General features: G+C 47.3%; 1 protein-coding gene across 2 annotated transcripts in view; it reads left to right on the top strand.

Annotated features, from left to right (window-relative positions):
- shisa8b (shisa family member 8b) overlaps positions 1-20,181 on the top strand; it is a 31,365-nt gene that overhangs the window by 3,313 nt on the left and 7,871 nt on the right. For both annotated transcript variants that reach the window (XM_035403718.1, XM_035403717.1), the window contains exon 2: positions 12,239-12,357. In XM_035403718.1, coding sequence (XP_035259609.1) covers positions 12,239-12,357 — 119 coding nt within the window. The remainder of the gene's footprint in view (positions 1-12,238; positions 12,358-20,181) is intronic.

The raw sequence follows: 20,181 nt of genomic DNA, 5'->3' as shown, positions 1-20,181 counted from the left end.
TCGGATTATATTATGGAATAGGTTTAACACAACACCCAGGATGTATATCGCTATTCAGACAGGGCTTCTGATTGAGGGGAAAGAATCAAACGCATTAGTCAGGTCCTGTTTTCATTCTTCTCCAGGAATGAAATACGCAAGGAATAGACTGTGAGGAGTGGCGCAGTTGTAGCGCGAGCCGCGGCAGAGGGGGGCGTGGTGTTTGGGCTCTGAACGAATTTTTACTCACTTGCGCGCGCCCGTAATGCACTTCAGCAGTTCATCCGGTGGGGAGTTAAAGTGCCGTCTTTTATTTGCGGTGCCATACGCAGAAATAAATAATGAGTGAATTACGCAAAGCTCGGCGGAATAGCGAGGTATTACCAGCTGCCTATGCCTGTGTTTCTGTCCTGCTGCGCCACGGGGCACCATGGCTTGCCAGCGTACCTGTTTTTGACCATATGACGCCAGATGGCGATATGGCAGATCTGGGTGTCGCTAAACTAAAGTTAGCTATTTAACTATTTATATCAGTGTATACATAACTTGCCAATAAGATAGTAATCCATCACAGCCAAGGCATTCCAGATTTGTTGTGGACTAGCGCAAAGAAAGCTGGCATGTTGCCTTTCTTCTCTGAACTGCACTGCTAACTAATATGGAACCGTGCGATAGCCGAGCTTTAAACTGTAAAAGCATAAAAGCGGTAAACTACAAAATGTTACGCCAGAAAAGAATAAAAACATTTTTTTCACAGCTGAGCAGACACAGAATGTATAATATTCATAATATTCTTGAATATTCACATTAAAAGTGAGCCAGTTTTATCCTCCACTGTTGAAATATTATGATCCAAAACAGACTACTGTGGATCAACATGCTCCCTCACAAGTGATGAAGCTAATATTAATTGTAAAGTGATACCAGTTTTTTGGGATTGTGACCCATGCAGTGTATGTTTTTGTTTGTGTGCGTATGTGTGTGTATGTGTGTGCCTGCATCTAATTTTGCTTGCATGTGTGTGTGTGTTTGTGTACGTGTGTTTGTGTAAGTGTATGTATGTTTGTTGATGTGTGTTTTTGTATGTGTACTGTATGTGTGTTTGTGTATGTACACTAGAGTTTTTGTACGCATCAGTGTTTGGGCTGATGTCTGAATGTTTTGTATAACAGAGCATCCATATGCATGCGTGCTTGTATGTCATTACTTCCTAACTGTCTCTCACGAACAGTTTCATTGGTATCAGTTGAATTTGGTTATGATATCAGTTTAAACTGTTGAATTGAGCCACAGTGATTCTTTTTTTCCCGCTTCACTGAGCCCTGTCTGGGGTGTAACGAGATTCACGTCAAAGAAAAATGTGGGGCATCAATATTTAATGCGCATCATCACCTCTGATGGGCTTTTTAGATGTAACGTCAGATTGCTCCTCATGCATTCGACTGATTCAATTAACTTTGTGAGGTTGATCTGAATTACATTTTGCTGATTTGATTTTGTACCGCCTTAGGGAAGAGGAAGATTGGTGTATTTATTTTCTGCGGTAATACAGCGACAAGGACATTATTTATACTTCATTTCACCTTTAATAAGAGGCTAACTCAGAGATAAACGGGCAATTGACTAATTGTGAACACACTGTTAATGAATGGATATCAAGATGTTGACATTTAAAGGGCCATGAAGGAGGCCCTTCAGACTGTTTTTCTTATTAATCATTAGTAAAGAAAAGAAGGAAGGACATGTAATCTCTTACTCATTCTCAAACGAGTTAAACCCTTGGCAGGCAATTAAATTGCCCTTATAAAATGTACGTAACTGCCTGTGAAATTATAGTACATTCAAGATATGGCTTCTCAATGAAAACAATTTCTTTGGTTTTGCCAGTGTGACAGCCAACTGCTGTAAGTGAATGGTAGCTTATGGTTGTCCATTTACTTTTCAATACAGCTGATCAATAAACATAAAATCATTGACATTTTTTGTGAATGTAGCAAATAAATCGACATTTGAATTCACCCCTGTTACTTCATTGTAGAGCTTGAACAGAGATTAAAACCTTTTGGGTCATTTACTGAAATATTGTACTGTAAATTGATTATCCTCCCCTATTCTTGGTGCTTTGCAGAAATTGATTAAATGCCAGTTAATGATTGTAGATTTTTTTTGTTTAACAGATAAAGCATGATTCTTCTGTTTTACATCTCAGGAAACTAAATAGCAAATAAAATATTTATATAGATGTAATAAATGTGTATTAATGTTTTGTATATCATTTATAAATCAATAATGGTGGAAATAGTTGAGCGTAACAACTATAAATCAGTTGATAATTAGCATCTTGAGAGGCACACATGCCAAATAATTGTGGGTCACTTTATTTTGGCAGTTACTGATTAACAGGAAAGGTCAGAGAAATAATCATACCAATGTTTACAGGCGTGTAAACAGTTAATTCCTTTGAGTTGCTTAATACAGGACAACTTCCATTTATATTTCCATATTTCCATAACTACAGCAGAAATGGTCAATCTATACATTGATTTGTTTGTGAGGGAGCTATCTGGGACTTTAGCTGACCAGAAGAGACATTATTTGGAGACTTTTCACTCAGAATCTATGGAAAAGCACTGATTTGCTGTCAGAGACTCGAACCGAAATGGAAATCCTTGGAAAAGCAATTATCGGAAAAAAAAAAACAAAAAAAAAACACCCCTAATGCTGTTAATTTTCAGTATGAGAGAATTTTGAATGGATGTAGAATGTGTTTTTTAAATAAAAAAAGCAGAGTATGCATCGAAGTGCTTTTTGCGGATGAGACTGACTGGCTGTGGATTGGCTGTGAGACGTGTGCAGTTCTGTATTATGCATCTGTAATTCCGTACATGTTCAGCCCTGCTGATGATGCCTTTGTGTAGAGGCCCAGGAGCTGGGGCTGAGTGTGTTTAGTGGGAGCTGGGGCTGAGTGTGTTTAGTGGGAGCTGGGGCTGAGTGTGTTTAGTGGGAGCTGGGGCTGAGTGTGTTTAGCGGGAGCTGGGGCTGAGTGTGTTTAGCGAGAGCTGGGGCTGAGTGTGTTTAGTGGGAGCTGGGGCTGAGTGTGTTTAGTCGGAGCTGGGGCTGAGTGTGTTTAGCGGGAGCTGGGGCTGAGTGTGTTTAGTGGGAGCTGGGGCTGAGTGTGTTTAGTAAGAGCTGTGTGTGTGTTTAGTGGGAGTTGGGGCTGAGTGTGTTTAGTGGGAGCTGGGGCTGTGTGTGTTTAACGGGAGCTGGGGCTGAGTGTGTTTAGTGGGAGCTGGGGCTGAGTGTGTTTAGTGGGAGCTGGGGCTGTGTGTGTTTAACGGGAGCTGGGGCTGAGTGTGTTTAGTGGGAGCTGGGGCTGAGTGTGTTTAGTGGGAGCTGGGGCTGAGTGTGTTTAGTGGGAGCTGGGGCTGAGTGTGTTTAGTGGGAGCTGGGGCTGTGTGTGTTTAACGGGAGCTGGGGCTGAGTGTGTTTAGTGGGAGCTGGGGCTGAGTGTGTTTAGTGGGAGCTGGGGCTGAGTGTGTTTAACGGGAGCTGGGGCTGAGTGTATTTAGTGGGAGCTGGGGCTGAGTGTGTTTAGTGGGAGCTGGGGCTGAGTGTGTTTAGTGGGAACTGGGGCTGTGTGCGTTTAACGGGAGCTGGGGCTGAGTGTGTTTAGTGGGAGCTGGGGCTGAGTGTGTTTAGTGGGAGCTGGGGCTGAGTGTGTTTAGTGGGAGCTGGGGCTGAGTGTGTTTAGTGGGAGCTGGGGCTGAGTGTGTTTAGCGGGAGCTGGGGCTGAGTGTGTTTAGTGGGAGCTGGGGCTGAGTGTGTTTAGTGGGAGCTGGGGCTGAGTGTGTTTAGTGGGAGCTGGAGAGAACGGCGCGGGCATGCTATCTCCCTCTCAGCCTCTCACAGCGGCTGCCTCACACACACTCCCAGCCACAGAAACCCCGTCATTATCATCTGCTGACAACCGCTGCTTCTGCACCACAGTTTGCCTGGCCTTTGTTCTACCGTGGCATCTTTTACAATCCCCTTATTCCCTCCCTCTGTCTCTCTCTCTCTCTTTCTGTCTCTGTCTTCATCCCGGTCTCTTTCTCTCTCTTTTTGTCTTTCTCTCTCTATCTCTGTTTCTCTTTCTCTCCCTCTCTCTCTGTCTCCGTCTCTCTGTCTCAATCTCTCTTTCTCTCTCTTCCTGTCTCTTTCTCTCTATCTCTCTCTCTTTCTCTCTCTCCATTTTTAACTTCCCTTACCCCTTAATTACCTCCACCCCAACACCCCCCCCCCCCCCACACACACACCCACCCATCTCCCGCTCTTCCTGTTCTTTATCTGCCATTAGGCTCTCTGTAACGCATCATTCTCCGGCCCACCATCTCTATGAATGATGCAGACTTCTCTGGGGCTTTCGTGGGCCGGGGGTGGATCAGGTAGATCTCACTGGCGCCCCCTGTGTTTCTCACGTGAGACGCAGCACGGGAACAAATCATTTATTTTTAAACGTTCCCTGCGTTTTGCCTGTTAAAATCAATCCTCAATATCTCGTTCTCTAGGGAGACCAAACTGGTAATACATCAAGTGCAACAGGTGCAATAAAATAAAATTGAAACAGTTAATACCACAGAGATGTTGATAAATATGCAGGTGTACTGAATACATTTCTAGGATGTGCTCAGTGTAATTGCGCATGTTAAATGTACCCTGAGGGCTGTTACGTCCTGATCAATATGTCCTGCTTCCTGCTTCAGAGGAAGACATTTCCCATTGTTCATAATGACATTACATTTTTGAGAATTTCGAATTTTGAAGTTCCGATGTTCTCAAAACAAAAGCAATTCTTAGGGACAAGATTTTTGCAACCAGCCAAGCCATATAGTAAAATGGGAGCGCATCTAATTAAATTTAAAATAAACAACTTTCGAAAAGGTGGGGCAGTAATTCAAAATGAGTTGATTGCGTGAAACCCACAAAATGGTGCTCCTTGCAAGATGAACACTTTTTGCAAGATTAATGCCTCATGTAAGATTCACACCTTGTGCAAACTCCCCCCCCCCCCGCCCCCCGCCCCCACCCCACCCCACCCCCAAGCCCCTGAGCCCCCAACACTTCTCACAAGATTAACACTCCTCACAAGATTAACACTCCTCACAAGATTAACAATTCCCAGCCGAGACGAACACCTCGCAAGATTAAAATTTGAGGGTGAGATCAACGCCCGTCTGAAGACGCTCCCGTGGGTCTCCTCGGCGTCCCGACGTTCGGGGGGAGCGGGTCGGACCCGAGCGAGCGGCGGCCCGTCGCGCGCTGTTGCCCGGGAGACGGCGTGTCAGTGCGGTCCGTGGTAGTTTAAAGGTGCAGAGGGGGATCCTCGGCGCTGGTCCGCGGTCGGTAACTCGTCAGATGAGTGCGAAGCTGCAATTAGGGCCAGTAATTGACTCCTTTAATTCGGGCGTAACGATGAGAGATGACTCAACCCGGGCTGGGTAATGAACTGACGCCACACCGCAGCCCACGAGCTCGTCTCAGATTTTAAAGGGCAGACCTCCTGCCCCCGGCTCTCTCTCTCTCTCTCTTCTTATCTCTCTCTTCTTCTTTCTCCACCCACTCCTCACCTCTTCATTTCGGCTCGGTCTAAACTGCCCTTTTAATTTCCACATCGACAATTACAAGTCACCCAAAAAAAGAAAGCTCCGCCCCGCCCCCCCTGTGGAACTGGAGGAGTGAGAGACAGGACGTCCTTTGTCTTTACATCAGCGCCACACCTCCCACATCATCTGTATCGAAGCTTAAAAAACTCAGACCAGCGGATATCGCAGCTCGTGCTCCTTGAGCCCCAGTACAGAGGAAGACTCGGGTTTGGGTGGCCTGTGCTGCTTCCAGAGTTCAGCCGCTTTTGAAAAAATCATCTTTTTAGCTTTTAGTTAAAATTTCACACTTGACCTGACAATAAAGTATTATCATCATTTACCTGTGCTATTTCTGTAATATATTTTTTGTATTGTTCCTAATTGTGTTTCTAAATCAGTTTTACTGTGATTAGCAAACAACTGCGAATGCAACATCGCTCTGCTAAGCTAATGGACAGCGTACGCCAGAGACTAGCCCTCCCCCTCCCCTCCCCCCCCCCCCCCCCCCCCCCTCACCCCATGTGGACGTGAAAGCAGGAGAAATCAAACAAACGTTACGATCTTTGTAGCGATAGTCGCCGAGGACAGGGGGAGGGCGGAGGGGGGAGGGGGGCAGGGTCGGCGAAACACAGCCACGCGGCGCGTATTTTCGGAGTTCACGGGTCAGATCACCGCGTACGGAAGGGCGCCGTGCCCCCGAGCCACGCACACGCACGCGTCTCCACGGAGCCCACCGCACACGGACAAGAGGCTCCCGGAGGATTAGCGCGCGGAGAAAAGGGACGAAGGTTCCCCCTCTCTGCCCATCGCAACCTTAAGGGAGGTGGGGGCGGGGGCGGGGGCGGGGGCGGGGGCGGCGAGGGCGGGGGGGGGGGTTTTGGGGGGCGCGGGGGGGGGGGGCGGTGGTTACGCAACCCGAGCTCCGGAAAGTGCGCTGACCTCGATGCACAGAGCTGCGATGGGGGGGGGGGGGGGGCGCTCAAATGCTACGCTAAAGGAATATTCTTCAGTTTCACACAAACTCTCTCGCCCCTCTTTCACTCCTCTCCTTTCTCTCTTTATGCATCTCTCTCACTGCCTCCCCCCCTTCCTCCCTCCTCACTCCATGTTTCTCTCTCTGTTGCTCCCTCTTTCCTCTTTGATGGCTTCTTACATCGTGCGTCCGTTGCTTCTGGGTGCTTGATGTGATTTTCATCATTTGTGAAACATCAAACAGACACGTGTTACTAAATCCTGATCTGACACATGAAAAAAAACATCCATGTTTAACATACATGTGCACGGCACGGATCAAACAGGAGGAGAGAAATCATTTTTGTTCCTTTTATCTGGTACCCAGTTTTATCTGAACACCCTGCAGCACCAGGCCTGCCTCGCCTTCCCCCCCTCTCCCCAATTTTCTTTCATTCTTTCTCTTAAGGAGCCTCAAACTTCTCTGAACACATTTGATGTGAATGCAAAGTGGCTGGTCATCGTGGGTGGCGAGGAGGTTTTCTGATTTTGGAGGGAACATCTTAGACCCCTTCCCTGTGTCCCCTGTGCCCCCACCACGAAGATCCCACCCCCCCCGTGCAGTGGGTAACCAGTGACATTTCCAGCCCCCCTTCTGCCCCCCGGGGCCCCGCTGGGATGAGGGATTCTGATGGAGCTCCACCCCCTCTGACTCACCTGGCCTAGCACTGTGCCCTTTCCCCAGACTGTGGTTTAGAAACAGGGCCTCTTCTGTCTGTGCCTCCCCGTGCTCCTGTCTCCTTTAAGAGTCGGGCAGAGGAGATGGTGATATGTGAGCCCTCTGTCCACGAGGTGCAAATGGTGCACAGACCCTCTTTCAGAGACAGGTGTGTGGAGTGCGTGTGTGTGTGTGTGTGTGTGTGTGTGTGTGTGTGTGTGTGTGTGTGTGTATGTGTGTGTGTGTGTATGTGTGTGTGCGTGTGTGTGTGTGTGTGTGTGTGTGTGTGCGTGCATTTGCGTGTGTGCGTGTGTGTGCATGTGTGTGTGTGTGTGTGTGTGCGTGCATTTGTGTGTGCGGGTGTGCCTGCATTTGCGTGTGTGTGTGTGCCTGCATTTGCGTGTGTGTGTGGGCATGTGTGTGTGTGTGTGTGCCTGCATTTGCCTGTGTGTGTGTATATGCGTGTGTGTGTGTGGGCCTGTGTGTGTGTGTGTGTGTGTGTGTGTGTGTGTGTGTGTGTGCATTAGTGTGTGTGTGTGTAGAGTAGAGGATGCCTGCAGCATATACGCTTATGCACCACCAGCTGTGCAGACGTGACATCGTTGCTCCCTTTGTCATGTGACACGGGCAGTCAGTTGATGTGTACCTGCTGTGCTGCATGTCTCCCCCTTAGGCATAGAGACTAAAGTGTGCGGAAATACGGGCCAGCCCCAGACATGGTCTACAATATGGCTGTTTTGGGAAAAAAAAGCTTTATTAATACTGATTAAAATAAACACCCCAAAAGCACAATGCAAAATATTACATCCGAAATGTTGACATATTTATGACCACAGTAGTCATGAATCTACATTTGGAAAAAAAATCTATAAAAACAATGTAATGAAAGAATAGCAGACACGGCAAATAAATAAATAAATAAATGAAATAAAATAGAATAAAATGAGAGGTATGTACTGTATGTGTGTCTATGAAAAAAGGGGGGGTCTCGATTTTACTGATCTCGACCGTTTCAGCTGCTCTGCGAGTGGGTGGGAGGCTGTTCCACAGGCAGGGGGGGGGGGGGGGGTGTGGGCACACGAGCTGAAAACAGCCTCACCACGGGGTTCAGTCCTGGATTTAGGACTTATTAACAGGAGTCAGAAGATCTGAGGGCTTTGCTCAGAACAAATTTAGGAAGCAGGACTGTAATACTAGTGCAGTACATTCAGGCACAAGACCATGGACAGATTCAAAAACTAATAAAAAGAATCTTAAAATAAATTCTAAAATGGAGGGGTAACCAGCGCAGGGACTTTAAAACAGGTCGTAGTGTGGTATTCTCTTCTTGGTTGTAGTTAAAACTCTAACAGCAGCAGCAGGAGCCTTATTGTTTTTTGGCAGAGGTGGTTTAATAACAGTATTTATTATCAGACGCTGCACGCGAAAGACAGACCTCGCTCAAGAGTATTGCCATCAATGCCCGAGTGTCAGAGTGAGCCAGCGGTCAGTCTATCGCGTTTAGCCGCTTCACATCCCTGATGAAGACTGACAGCCGCGGCCTGAGCACTTCTGAGCAGCACACGTAACGCGGAGCGAGCGAGAGAGTAAAAAAACGAGATCGACCGCTGGAAGAATCGATTTATTGTTTCCCTAGAGAGACAAAAAAAGAGAGGGAATGGCTTTCCTGTTATTTCGGTGGAAAGGTCAGATAGTTGTTTTTTTTATATATTTATTCGTTTTCAGAAACTTCTTTCTTCCTCCAGTGATATACTGCCATTTTGTGAATGTCATCCACTTGAGTAAATACAGGAGGTAGTGTTACGAATTACGATATTTGAAGTTCTCTCATGGAGAGCTCAGTGATTGTTACACACCATTAGGTGATGTGCTGCCTGCCTTCCTGTTAATTAATTCAATATGATACTGGGAGGTGTTTGATGAGAGAAGATCTCACCTAGCAAAGTGCAAAAGATTGTGTTTGCGTGATGGAACAAAAGCTTTGCATTGTGCCAGTATTGGGTGCGTGCATATTTGGACCTTGATGACATTGTTTTAATGTTTCCCAGTCTTCGAGATTATTGAATAAAAAAGGACAGTATAAGAGTACGGTAGATCAGTATTGAATAGAATCTGTAGCCTTTTGTTGTTCTTAAATTATGGTTTAACAATGACCATGCTGCCTGTCACTTTCATTCAAATATATGACATTTTTCTGCAGGCACTTCAGTTGTGCAGGCAGTTGTTAACATTGCAAATAGCTATGGCAACAATGCTGTATACTCTCTGTGCCAGTGTTTTCCCTTGCCATGAGGGCTGTGAAATGATTAGCCCAGCTAACAATATCAACCAAAAATGTTCAAATTGTACAGTTCAATTTCAGTCTCTTAAGAACAACAAGATTTTTTTTTTCTGTGAACTTGGAAAAAATATTAGCCTTAGGCTGTTCTAGAAAAATGAGAAAACAAGTGAGCCAGAGGAAGAGAAAGATCCTGAGTGATATTAGATATTAGTTGCAAGTTGGATGAAAAGGGGGAGGAAGAGAAAGAGATGGAGAAGCGAAGGAGGGTAAGGAAGAAGGAGACCAACGGGAGGGGGAGGGGGGCTGTCCTCCCACGTCCCCTGGTCACACACGCACACACACACACACACACATGCACACGCATAATGAAAACGCAGGGAAGAGTTTCCTGGAGTGTGACGCAATGTGAAACAAACACAGATTCACGCTGGAGGGGATCAGGCAGCACCCCCCAGGGGGACAGTCTGTGGATGATGCCTCCAGTGGTGATGGTGACTGGGTCCCAGCGGCACAGGTTGAGCAGGTGGCACAGGAGTCACAGGTACTGTAACACAGCTGACTCGGGTACTGTAGCACAGGTTGTAGCACAGAGCTCTGCTCCTCAGAGTCGCTGTTGGCTGTTTTGAGTTAGCAGGAGTGAATTCTGGATCAAGGAGACGTCAAGAGAAAACTGTCAACACTGTCAATTCAGCAATGTCTGGGAGGGAAAGAGAGAGGATGAAGATATATATGTTTGCTAAATGATTCATAGTTAAACATGACAGGGAAGTTGTCAGTTGTTTTGTGCTATTTGACATCAGGGTAATTTTAAAACGAAGTGGGAAATTGGAGATGGTGGGTGGTAATTGGTTTCATGTTATTCCCTTTGTCTTCTTCAGTCTGTGGCGAAGGCAGCTATTGAACAGAGTATGGAGCATCTCTGCAGTGCGCTTCAGTATGTGTTGTTCAGTGTGTACAGTGTGCTAGTGTGTCTGTTGTGGAGTGTGTTTCAGTGTGTGTGTTTCAGTTTGTATAGTGTGCTTGTGAGGAGTGTTTTTAAGTGTGTGTGGTTCAGTGTGTAGAGTGTGTGCAGTGTGTTTTTATGGAGTATGTTTTGGTGTGTGTGGTTCAGTGTGTAGAGTGTGCTGTAGTGTGTTTGAGTGGAGTGTGTTTTAGTGTGTGTGGTTCAGTGTGCAGAGTGTGTGCAGTGTGTTTCAGTGGGGTGTTTTACACGCACACACACACACACACACACACACACTCTCTCTCTCACACACACACACACACACACACACATGCACACACACACGCACACGCACACACACACACACCCTCTCATCCATCCCAGGCCTCACACGGCAGTTAGAGACCCTGAGCCTGCTGTGCTCTGTGCAGCTCTGTGGGAGATCTAATGAGCCCGTTGTCAATGGCTTGTGAATCAGGTTACAGCTGTCTAATAATAACCCGGCCGCGTCCCGGAGTTATGTTTAGCAAGTGCAAATTACTCACGTTGGAATTACAGCTCCCCGCCACCATGACCCGCCGCTTCTGCAAGGGTGACAAGGCATTTGCACTGGCGAGCCTTTTACTGGCTAACGGCTACAGCAGCATCAGCATTTATAGCAGTTTTCACCGTGTGCTTTTTGAGGACTGGAAGCAAAAAGCGTCTCTCGTACAACAAACACACACACACACACACACACACGCGCGTGCGCGCACACACACACGCACTGATAGAAGACACTCACAGAGGAACCACAAAGTGCTCACAAACACATTCACATACAGTAATTATAAACACACAGACACACACACGCACACGTATGTTTTCTAGATGAAAGCATACTGGCTTCTCCTTTGTCAAAGAGATGGCAGTCCAGGAAGCAGTGAATCTCATTCTAAAATAACACTGATGTTCTCCGCTACTGTACGACACTCTGGATAAGAGCGTCACTCTTAAGTGGTTGTTATTTAATACAATGTGATGTAAGTTAGCACGTTACCCTCCATCGCTAGCAGTGTGTGTAGCACGTTACCCTCCATCGCTAGCAGTGTGTGTAGCACATTACCCTCCATCGCTAGCTGTGTGTGTAGCACGTTACCATCCATCGCTAGCAGTGTTGGGGCTCAGTATTGCCCTCTCATAGTAACCTGTACTTCAGTGCTGTGAGTTACGCCGCTGTCTCTGATGCTGTGGGAGCGGGACGCTGTGGAAGTCTGGAGGGGTGCTAATGTACTGCAGTGTGCTGCTGCTGTGTGGCGAAGCCTCTCTGTCTCCACAGTGGCAGTCTTTAGAGTTATAGGCTTTCTTTCATCACGGTTTCTGTTCAGTGGGACTGTGTGCAACTTTAAGCTGCGCTGTCATCATTGTCTGGACAGTGTGAGAGTTTATACTTCTCTGTCCTTACAGTGCTGGGTCAGGGTGAGTTCTTTAAAGAGTTTAATCCTCTCTGCAGTTACAGTGCTGGGTCAGGGTGAGTTCTATAAAGAGTTTAACCCTCTCTGCAGTTACAGTGCTGGGTCAGGGTGAGTTATTTAAAGAGTTTAACCCTCTCTGCAGTTACAGTGCTGGGTCAGTGTGAGTTATTTAAAGAGTTTAACCCTCTCTGCAGTTACAGTGCTGGGTCAGTGTGAGTGTTCTGTAAAGAGTTTAAACCTCTGTGCAGTTACAGTGCTGGGTTGAGCATGTGCCTCTCTGTCTCCCCACAGGACCCTGACAGAGCTCCTGAAACAGCCCGGGGGGGAGGTGGCCTGTGTGGAGGGGGCGATGGGGAGCCCCCCCATGGGAACCAACGGGATATCCGCCCGCATGCTGCGCAGCCGGAGTGGTGAGCAGAGTGGAGCCGGTCATGGGCTGGGAGGGGATGTGTGTGTAGACAGTCAGCACTACACACACACACACACACACACCTGCGTCTACATTAAACACTACACACACACACACACACACACACACACCTGCTTCTACATTAAACACTACACACACACACACACACACACACACATGCACACACATCAGACCGGCTCAGACACTAAACACTATACACATCACACCTGCTCCTACACTCAACTCTACACACACACCTGCTCCTTGTAAATTTCAGTTTGAGTCTTACATTTTGCAAGTATCAAGTACAGAGAGAAACCTGTTGCCATTAATACTAATTATTTCTCTGTTTCTTTAAAGGACAGGATGTGTCACAAATCAGTCATGTGTATCAAAATTCTAAATTTAATTACGATCCGTCACTGGAATCTCAGGCTTTGCTGGCAGTAAGTCTGTCAGTGTAGAGACCGTCTCCTTGTCTTGTCCTGCCTCCTCACCCCCACTGTCCTGCTCTCCCCCTTCGCCTGTGTCTCTCTCCTTGGCCCGTTCTGTCCTGACAGAGCATCGGAGGTGGGGGGGGGGGGGGGGCTTTAATTAGTCTTTAATGAAGTGCTCATTAGTGGAGATGCTGCTGACGGTGCAGGCTGAGGGAACCTGTGTGTGGCCCGTCTGTCCGCCCTGTTCCCGAGCCCTCTCTCACCATGGACCACAGACCCCATGTCTGAGGGAGGGGGGGGAGGAGAGAAAGAGAGGGAGATTATGGAGAGCGAGAGAGAGAGAGATGGAGGGAGGGAAGGAGGGAGGGATGGAGAAGACAGTGAAAGACAGAGTGGGGGGAGAGACAGAGAGAGACACACACAAAGAGATTGAGAAAGAGGGAGAGATTTCTCTTTTGACTCTGTTTTGAAGGTAAAGATGGCTCGGTGGATATTGCTTAACATGGGAAACGACTCAGGGATGATTCTTAAATTTTTTATTACTTTTTATTCATGTTACACACAACTGTTAATAGGACACCCCAAGGCCCCTTTAAAGACTCAGACCCAGATAGACAGACAGGCAAGCAGGGATCCAAGACAGTGAGTGGACGTTCAGAACCTCTTGCACTGAAAGCCAATGCCGCAGGAGCAGTGCTTGAAGTGGAAGAAATAAGTGTCGGTACTGATTTAAGCAAAACGTAGAAGTCCCGATACGGCATAGCCATCTCAAACTTCCCATTTGGAGCCAAGTTAACATGTTGAAAAGCTGCCAAGATTTACAGAAATAACAAAGAAAGCAGTTTGAGTGGGGCAAAAGGGAATGGAAGGGCAGGGCAGCAATGCACAAAACTCTAGAGCCTATGTCAGGAACTAAATAATGTAACAAGGTGCAGGCTGGGTAATGAAGTCCATTTGTAAGACATGTCTATCGGTGGACTCACTTTAATTAATCGTTATGGATGACAATACAGTGACTCTTGTGGGAATGAGAGAATGAGAGTCTCGCAAGCACCCAAACTGCATACGGAGAGCTTATGAAAAGTAGCGGAACGCTTGAAAAAGTGTCGATACTCATGTGAGCAAAACATAGAAGCCCCAGTACGACATAACAGTCCAATCTGGCCCAAGCACTAAGCACAAGAAAAAGAATCAGATCAGAAAACTCTTTCTGCGCTGTTGAAGAATGAAATCAAAGTGAGAATAAAACATTTTCTGATATGACTGCTTCTTCTTCTCAGTGGGACATGAGAGAATTGCCCAGCTGGGAGTTCATAACATCCTGTGTAGGGGAAGATCCGCATTCATTCAAGTGTGTGTGTCTGTGTGAGTGTGTGTGTGGGGGTGTAATTTAGAGCAATGTTAGTGTATGTGTGTGTGTGTGAGAGAGAGAGAGAGGGAGAGCAATGTGTGTGTGTGTGTGTGTGTGAGAGAGAGAGAGAGAGCAGTGTGTGTGTGTGTGTGTGAGAGAGAGAGAGAGAGAGAGAGGGAGAGCGATGCGTGTGTGTGTGTGTGTGTATGTGTGTGTGTTTATGTGACTGACAGTGGGGGTGTAATTTAGAGCAATGTTGGTGTATGTGTGTGTGTGTGTGAGAGAGAGAGAGAGAGAGAGAGAGAGAGAGAGAGGGAGAGCAATATGTGTGTGTATGTGTGCATATAGCTGTGTATGCACTGTATAGTGTGTGTGCTGGAATTGGCAGGTTGTGCTAGAATCCTTGTATTAGCATTAGAAGTAGGTCACACACACGTTCCATTGTGCTGGAGAGTTCTGAGTTACGCTCGCCTGGCATCGTTTCTGCTAGGTGCTTCCTGGCACCTTCTCCAGGGGGGTTACACACGCACTGCGATGCCTCACAGTAAAACAGCACCCCCACGCTGGTCAGGCAGGGAGTCAGGACCGTGGACAGCTCCCCCCAGCCCCCCCCCCCCCCCCCCCGCGCGCGAGAGACGGATCAGCGTTCTGTCAGGAGCTCGCACCTGGAGCCGGGAGGACCCAGCCTGGTGTCCTGCAGTGGTGGAGCTGAACCAGGAACACAAACCTTACCATTCATTCCACTGTGTTTGTGCATTTTCATTCAAAGTCATTTTTCACACACACACACACCAAAATAAATAAATAATAATTTTTTTTTTAATTTAAGTGCTTTTAAGTTTAACAAAGTACATACTGCCTCTGCTAGCTCCAGTAAACACTTAAAATACTTCCTTGAGTTATTAATACTGGGAATTTTATGATGGATATAGTTTAATCCTGTTGTATTTAGAATCATATTGAAAATTTCGCTTTATTGTCTTTACTGGAGCAAATCTGTGCCACAGCTTTACAAAAGTATTTAAGATTTGTTTCTGTGCCCAAATGACAGATATTGACTAACATGATAAAAGAACAGCTTCGATGAAAATGCCATCGTAAAATGTAGATAGTGAATAGTAGATGGACTACATTTATGTAGCTCTTTTTCCAGCAACTATGGCTACACAAAGCGCTTTACAATTGATGCCTCTCATTCACCCATTCACTCTCACACACCAACGGCGATATCTGTGTGTTCATAAATGCACATTTCCCAGAATGCCACAGTTGGCCTGAGAAAAGAGAGATAACATCAATAGTGAAAGTGGATTGGGAGGGAAGGGAGGAGGGGGGAAGGAGGAGGGGGGGGGGTCATAAAGCATGGAAAGAGAGAGAGAGAGAGAGAGAGAGAGAGAGAGAGAGGAGTGTGTTCATGGTGCGCAGAGGCACTTAATTACTATGCATATTCACTGTAATAAACACTCGCAGGAGGGGTGTGCCAGTTACACACACTATCCCTGCATGAGCAGGGTGGACTACTGTATCACGTGGAACGTGTTGGTGTGTGTGTGTGTGTGTGTGTATGTATGAGTGTGCATGGGTTTATGTGTCTGTGTGCATGTGGTTATGTGTGTTTGTGGGAATGGAGTAAAACTGTTTGATCATATTTCTTTCTCCCTCAATCCCCTCTCTCTCTTTCCCTCTCTCCCTCTCTCCCTCACCAGCTGTTTTCAAAAAGTCAGAGAACCACACATGCTCCAACAGTCTTGCCCGCCCCCAGATATACTGTGCCCATGTACCGCATACCTGTACCCCTTGCCCCCCTGAAACACGTTCAGGCAAACCCTTACCCCAACACCCAGCACTAACATACCTGTCTACGGTACATATGTAGTCTCCTGCTATATCGATACCCCCCACCCCCTGTACGCCTGTTGCCGTGCCGACGTTTTGAATAACTGCCTGCAGCCGTGGATGCGGCGGCTGGCGGGAGGAGCGCGTCTGCGCAGTCGCAGTCACAGTCACAGTTTTGCCTCAGTGGAGGATTTGCATGCAAAGCAGAGCGCTGCGCCGGGGTCTAGAGGATTTGGATCAAACAGTCACGCAACTGTAACTGTACCGCGGTTCAAAAGGATTTCCGCTGATCTCCGTAGACTGTGTTGGACTTTGATTATTTATATAATAGTTATTTTTTTTATTTTACCGCCCCCTGTGGATTTGGTGCTGGTGGCTTAAATTATGCGACTATACGTGTCTGTCTGTGCTTTAGGCGAAGAGTGTTTCCAGGATTAGGGAGCGGTGCGGTTGTCTCTGCGGTTTGAAAGGACTTGCTCTGAAGATGATGAGCTAAAACTGCGGTTTGTGATGAGGCATCTCTATTCTGCGCCTGTGACATATCCTGGGTTAAGAAGGCGCCGACTGCACTACAGCCCTACACTAGATTACTGCAATCATCTGAGCTGCTGTAGCTCTGCGCAGGAAATGACATGGATTTACCAACCGTTCAGCCAAAGCAATGGCCACGCTTGTCTATGTGACATGCTTACAATTTATAATGTGCCTGTGGTGATAAAGTCTCAATAAAATATCACATTTTCCTGCTTAATACATAATTAAATGAACCTCATGTTTTTTGTAGACTGATCTACTGGGGAGCCCTGTGTGGAAGTGTTTTTGAAAGGTGGCACTGACTTGGTTAAGCTCAATAGGTTTGTGATTCTTGTACTGTAGAGCACTAGGAGGTTCTTGGAGGGAAAGGACTGCACTGACACACTACAGTAACTCACATCTAAATTAGAAACTGACACATACACACGCACGAACACACACACACACACACACACACACACAGCTGCACAAACACGCAGACATAGACACAGACACACACACACACATACAGACAGACAGACAGACACACACACACAGACATAGACACAGACACACAGACGCACACACACACACACACACACACAGCATTTTCTCCTGACTCAGTCTTGCCTGGCTGTTTTTCCCTGTAATGTACAATTAAAATGTCACAGGGCTGCTTTAATATGGAGTCTGTAGACTGGAAGAAATGTCAAGCATGCTAATGCCTGAGTGTCTGTGCAGGCGTCTGCCTGACTGTGCACATTTGTTTGTGTTTGTATGTTTGCGCGAGTGGATGAATGTCAGTGTGATGTGTGTGTGTGTGTGTGTGTGTGTGTGTGTGCGTGTGTGTATGCACGCGTGCATGTATGCATATAGTATGGGTGTATGAGTGTGCATAAGTACCACTACTATAACTACTACTACTAGGTTTGAGCCTATGGGTTTGTGTTATTCATATACAATGTATTGTTTATACATGTATTGTGTATTGTTTAGTTTAGTCTATATACAAATAGTCTTTTCCCACATACTCGTATAGTAAATTTACTGTAGGAAGACTGGACATGTGTATGTGCTTTGTGTATGTTGTTGTGTGCTGGTAGTGTGTTTGTTTATTCGACTGAGAGAGAAGGGCAGTCAGTGAGGTGTTCTTCTGGAAGAGTCTGCAGACTTTGAACAGTGAGAGGGAACACAGTTCATAATGGGGCACATGGGGCAAACCAGAACGTGTCTGAAAATAAGAGATTGTCGCACTGTGAGAGAGAGGTACTGCATGAGAGAGCCATGGGTAGTGTCTACCTGACCCCCCCCCCCCCCCGACCCCCTCATCACACAACCCAACCCCAAAAACTCTTCTCCTTCACTCCTTCCCTGTTTTCTCCCCAACCCAATTTTTAACAATGTTCTTCCCCCTCTCCTCCAGACTCATCCTGAAATTCTCTGTCTCTGATCATCTCTTTCTATCTCTCCCACTCTCTCTCTCTCTCTCTCTCTCCTCTGGAATGTACTGTACTGTACTGTCTGCCTGTCTGCTTGACTTATCATCCCCACTGCCCCTGTCTTTCTCCATCTCTCTCTCTCTCTCTCTCTCCCTCTCCCTCCCCCCCCTCTCTCTCTCTGCCACCCCAGGTTCTCTAAAGATCCATGTCGCTCCTACAGAACCCGCTCAGTCAGTTAGAAAGCCACACTGGGACTCATTAAACTCCTGACTGCATGCTCCTCGATGGGGTGACACAGCCCGACACCACAAACATCGAGCTCCCGATCTGGAAAATAACAAGTCGCGAACAAGAGCGACGCGGTGACGTTTTGTTTTCGACAAAAAAATGCCGGAGGGAACATCCGCTTCATTTTCGTCTGCGATGATATTCGTTCGGTAAATTTGTAAATTTGTGCTAGGTAGAGCGACTATTTTCGACGAACCTGCTTTCCCACACGCACACAGACATCCGTGTGGCAGACGGCATCCAGGTTTCACGTGCCAGCCCCTCCCTCGCGGGGTTTACCCCCCCCCCCCCCCGCAAGGCTATTAAGACGTGCGTAAAACCCCACACAGACATCTGCTCCCGGCCGTTTATATCACCCCCCCCCCCCCCGCACCGGCCCCCCGCAGGGCCGTTTTTATGCGCTACGACAGGTGCGCCACACCGGCCTTTTTTGGAACGTACCGCGAACGCGTGCACACACACACACACACACACACACACACACACACATATACACACACACACACACACACACACACAGGGCTTCTGCAGAGGAAGAGCAGGTGGTCTGTGGTTTCCTGGGGGGTCTCTGGTGACACACAGTACACAGCTCTGCTTCTCCCTGCATCCACGCTGCATCCATGTGCGCAGGCAGTTCGGAGGGGGTTCGAGTCCCCAGGGGCTACTTACACTGCTCTGGACCTCTGGACCTTTCCTGCTACTCAGTGGGTTTCCATAGTTTCACTTAAAAGCCAAATGCCCTCCTCCATACCTTCTATTTTACATTCCATTTGCGTATCGAGATTTGTACCGCAGCTGTTAAGGCTAAACAGCTGCCTTTAGTCTCGATGGTGCTCCAGACTGCGGGAACTGAACCCACAACCTTCTGGCTAAAAGCTCTGTTTCCCATAGCTACAGTTTGCCATTCTGTAGATCGGATTCAGTAGTGAGCTTGCGGCATATACGGACACCAATCTGAGAAAAAAATTGATGAAATCTGGAGTTTCAAAAGATGACCCAAGCACGGTACACATCCGACACAGAGTGTTTCTGCAGAGCCTGTACGGTGATGTCAGAGATTTAAGTGCGTAGCGCGGAGTGGCATGTCTGCGCGGGACAGTGAAGAGTGCGCTTCCAGCCACAGTTCACACGGGGCCTGAGACTGGGGCCCCGCCAGGTTGCATAACACAATCTCAGGACGAGCTTGCACTCTGTTCCCCCCCCTGCTAAATGCTTCTTGACTTCAAAGGTCTATTCAGTCATATTTAACAGAGCAAATTAATAAGTGCAGTCATAACCTAAAGTTATATTCATGCTCTTCCCCCTTCTTTAGCTGTCCTTTGTATCTCGCTCTCTCTCTCCCTCTCGCTCTCTCTATCTCTCTCTTTCCCTCTCTCACTTGCTCTCTCTCTCTCTCTCCCTCTCTCACTCTCTCTCTCTCTCTCTCTCTCTTTATCCCCCTCCCTCTCTCTCCCCCCTCCCTCTCTCTCTCTCTCTCTGGTTGATGACTAGCTGGGCCTAATTGCACTACAGTTGATGAGGGAGCGTTAGCTTGCCTTTAGAGAGCCGTTGCACTGATACGGCCTCTCCATCATACTGTCCCGCTCTCCGTCTCTCTCAAACGCGGCTTTCCCGGGTCCCAGGGTGGCCTTTAATACAAAGGCAACAAAACAAGTGGTGCTTAAGAGGCGATGTCAGAGCTAATTTGCCATTAATTAACATTAGTCCCCCAATGTGGCGGATACGTCTGTGGTCCCAGACACAGACACTGTCGTGTACCGGAGAGTTCAGCCTGACCTCTTGAGTTCATAAATATTACACCTCCTTTCGGCCATCTCAGACTGCACGACCTGGCTGAGTCAGAATGGAGCTTACTGTACGATTATGCTCATCACAGTGTGTACTATAATGATATAATACAGGGCCACGTTCCCAAATGTGAAAGGTTTATTGTGTTTATTGTAAGCGTAACTTTATTTACT

The sequence above is a fragment of the Anguilla anguilla genome, chromosome 2, assembly GCF_013347855.1.
Source record: "Anguilla anguilla isolate fAngAng1 chromosome 2, fAngAng1.pri, whole genome shotgun sequence".
Taxonomy (NCBI): domain Eukaryota; kingdom Metazoa; phylum Chordata; class Actinopteri; order Anguilliformes; family Anguillidae; genus Anguilla; species Anguilla anguilla.
Note: the sequence above shows the minus strand (reverse complement) of the source record. Positions and strands in the feature narration are given on the sequence as shown.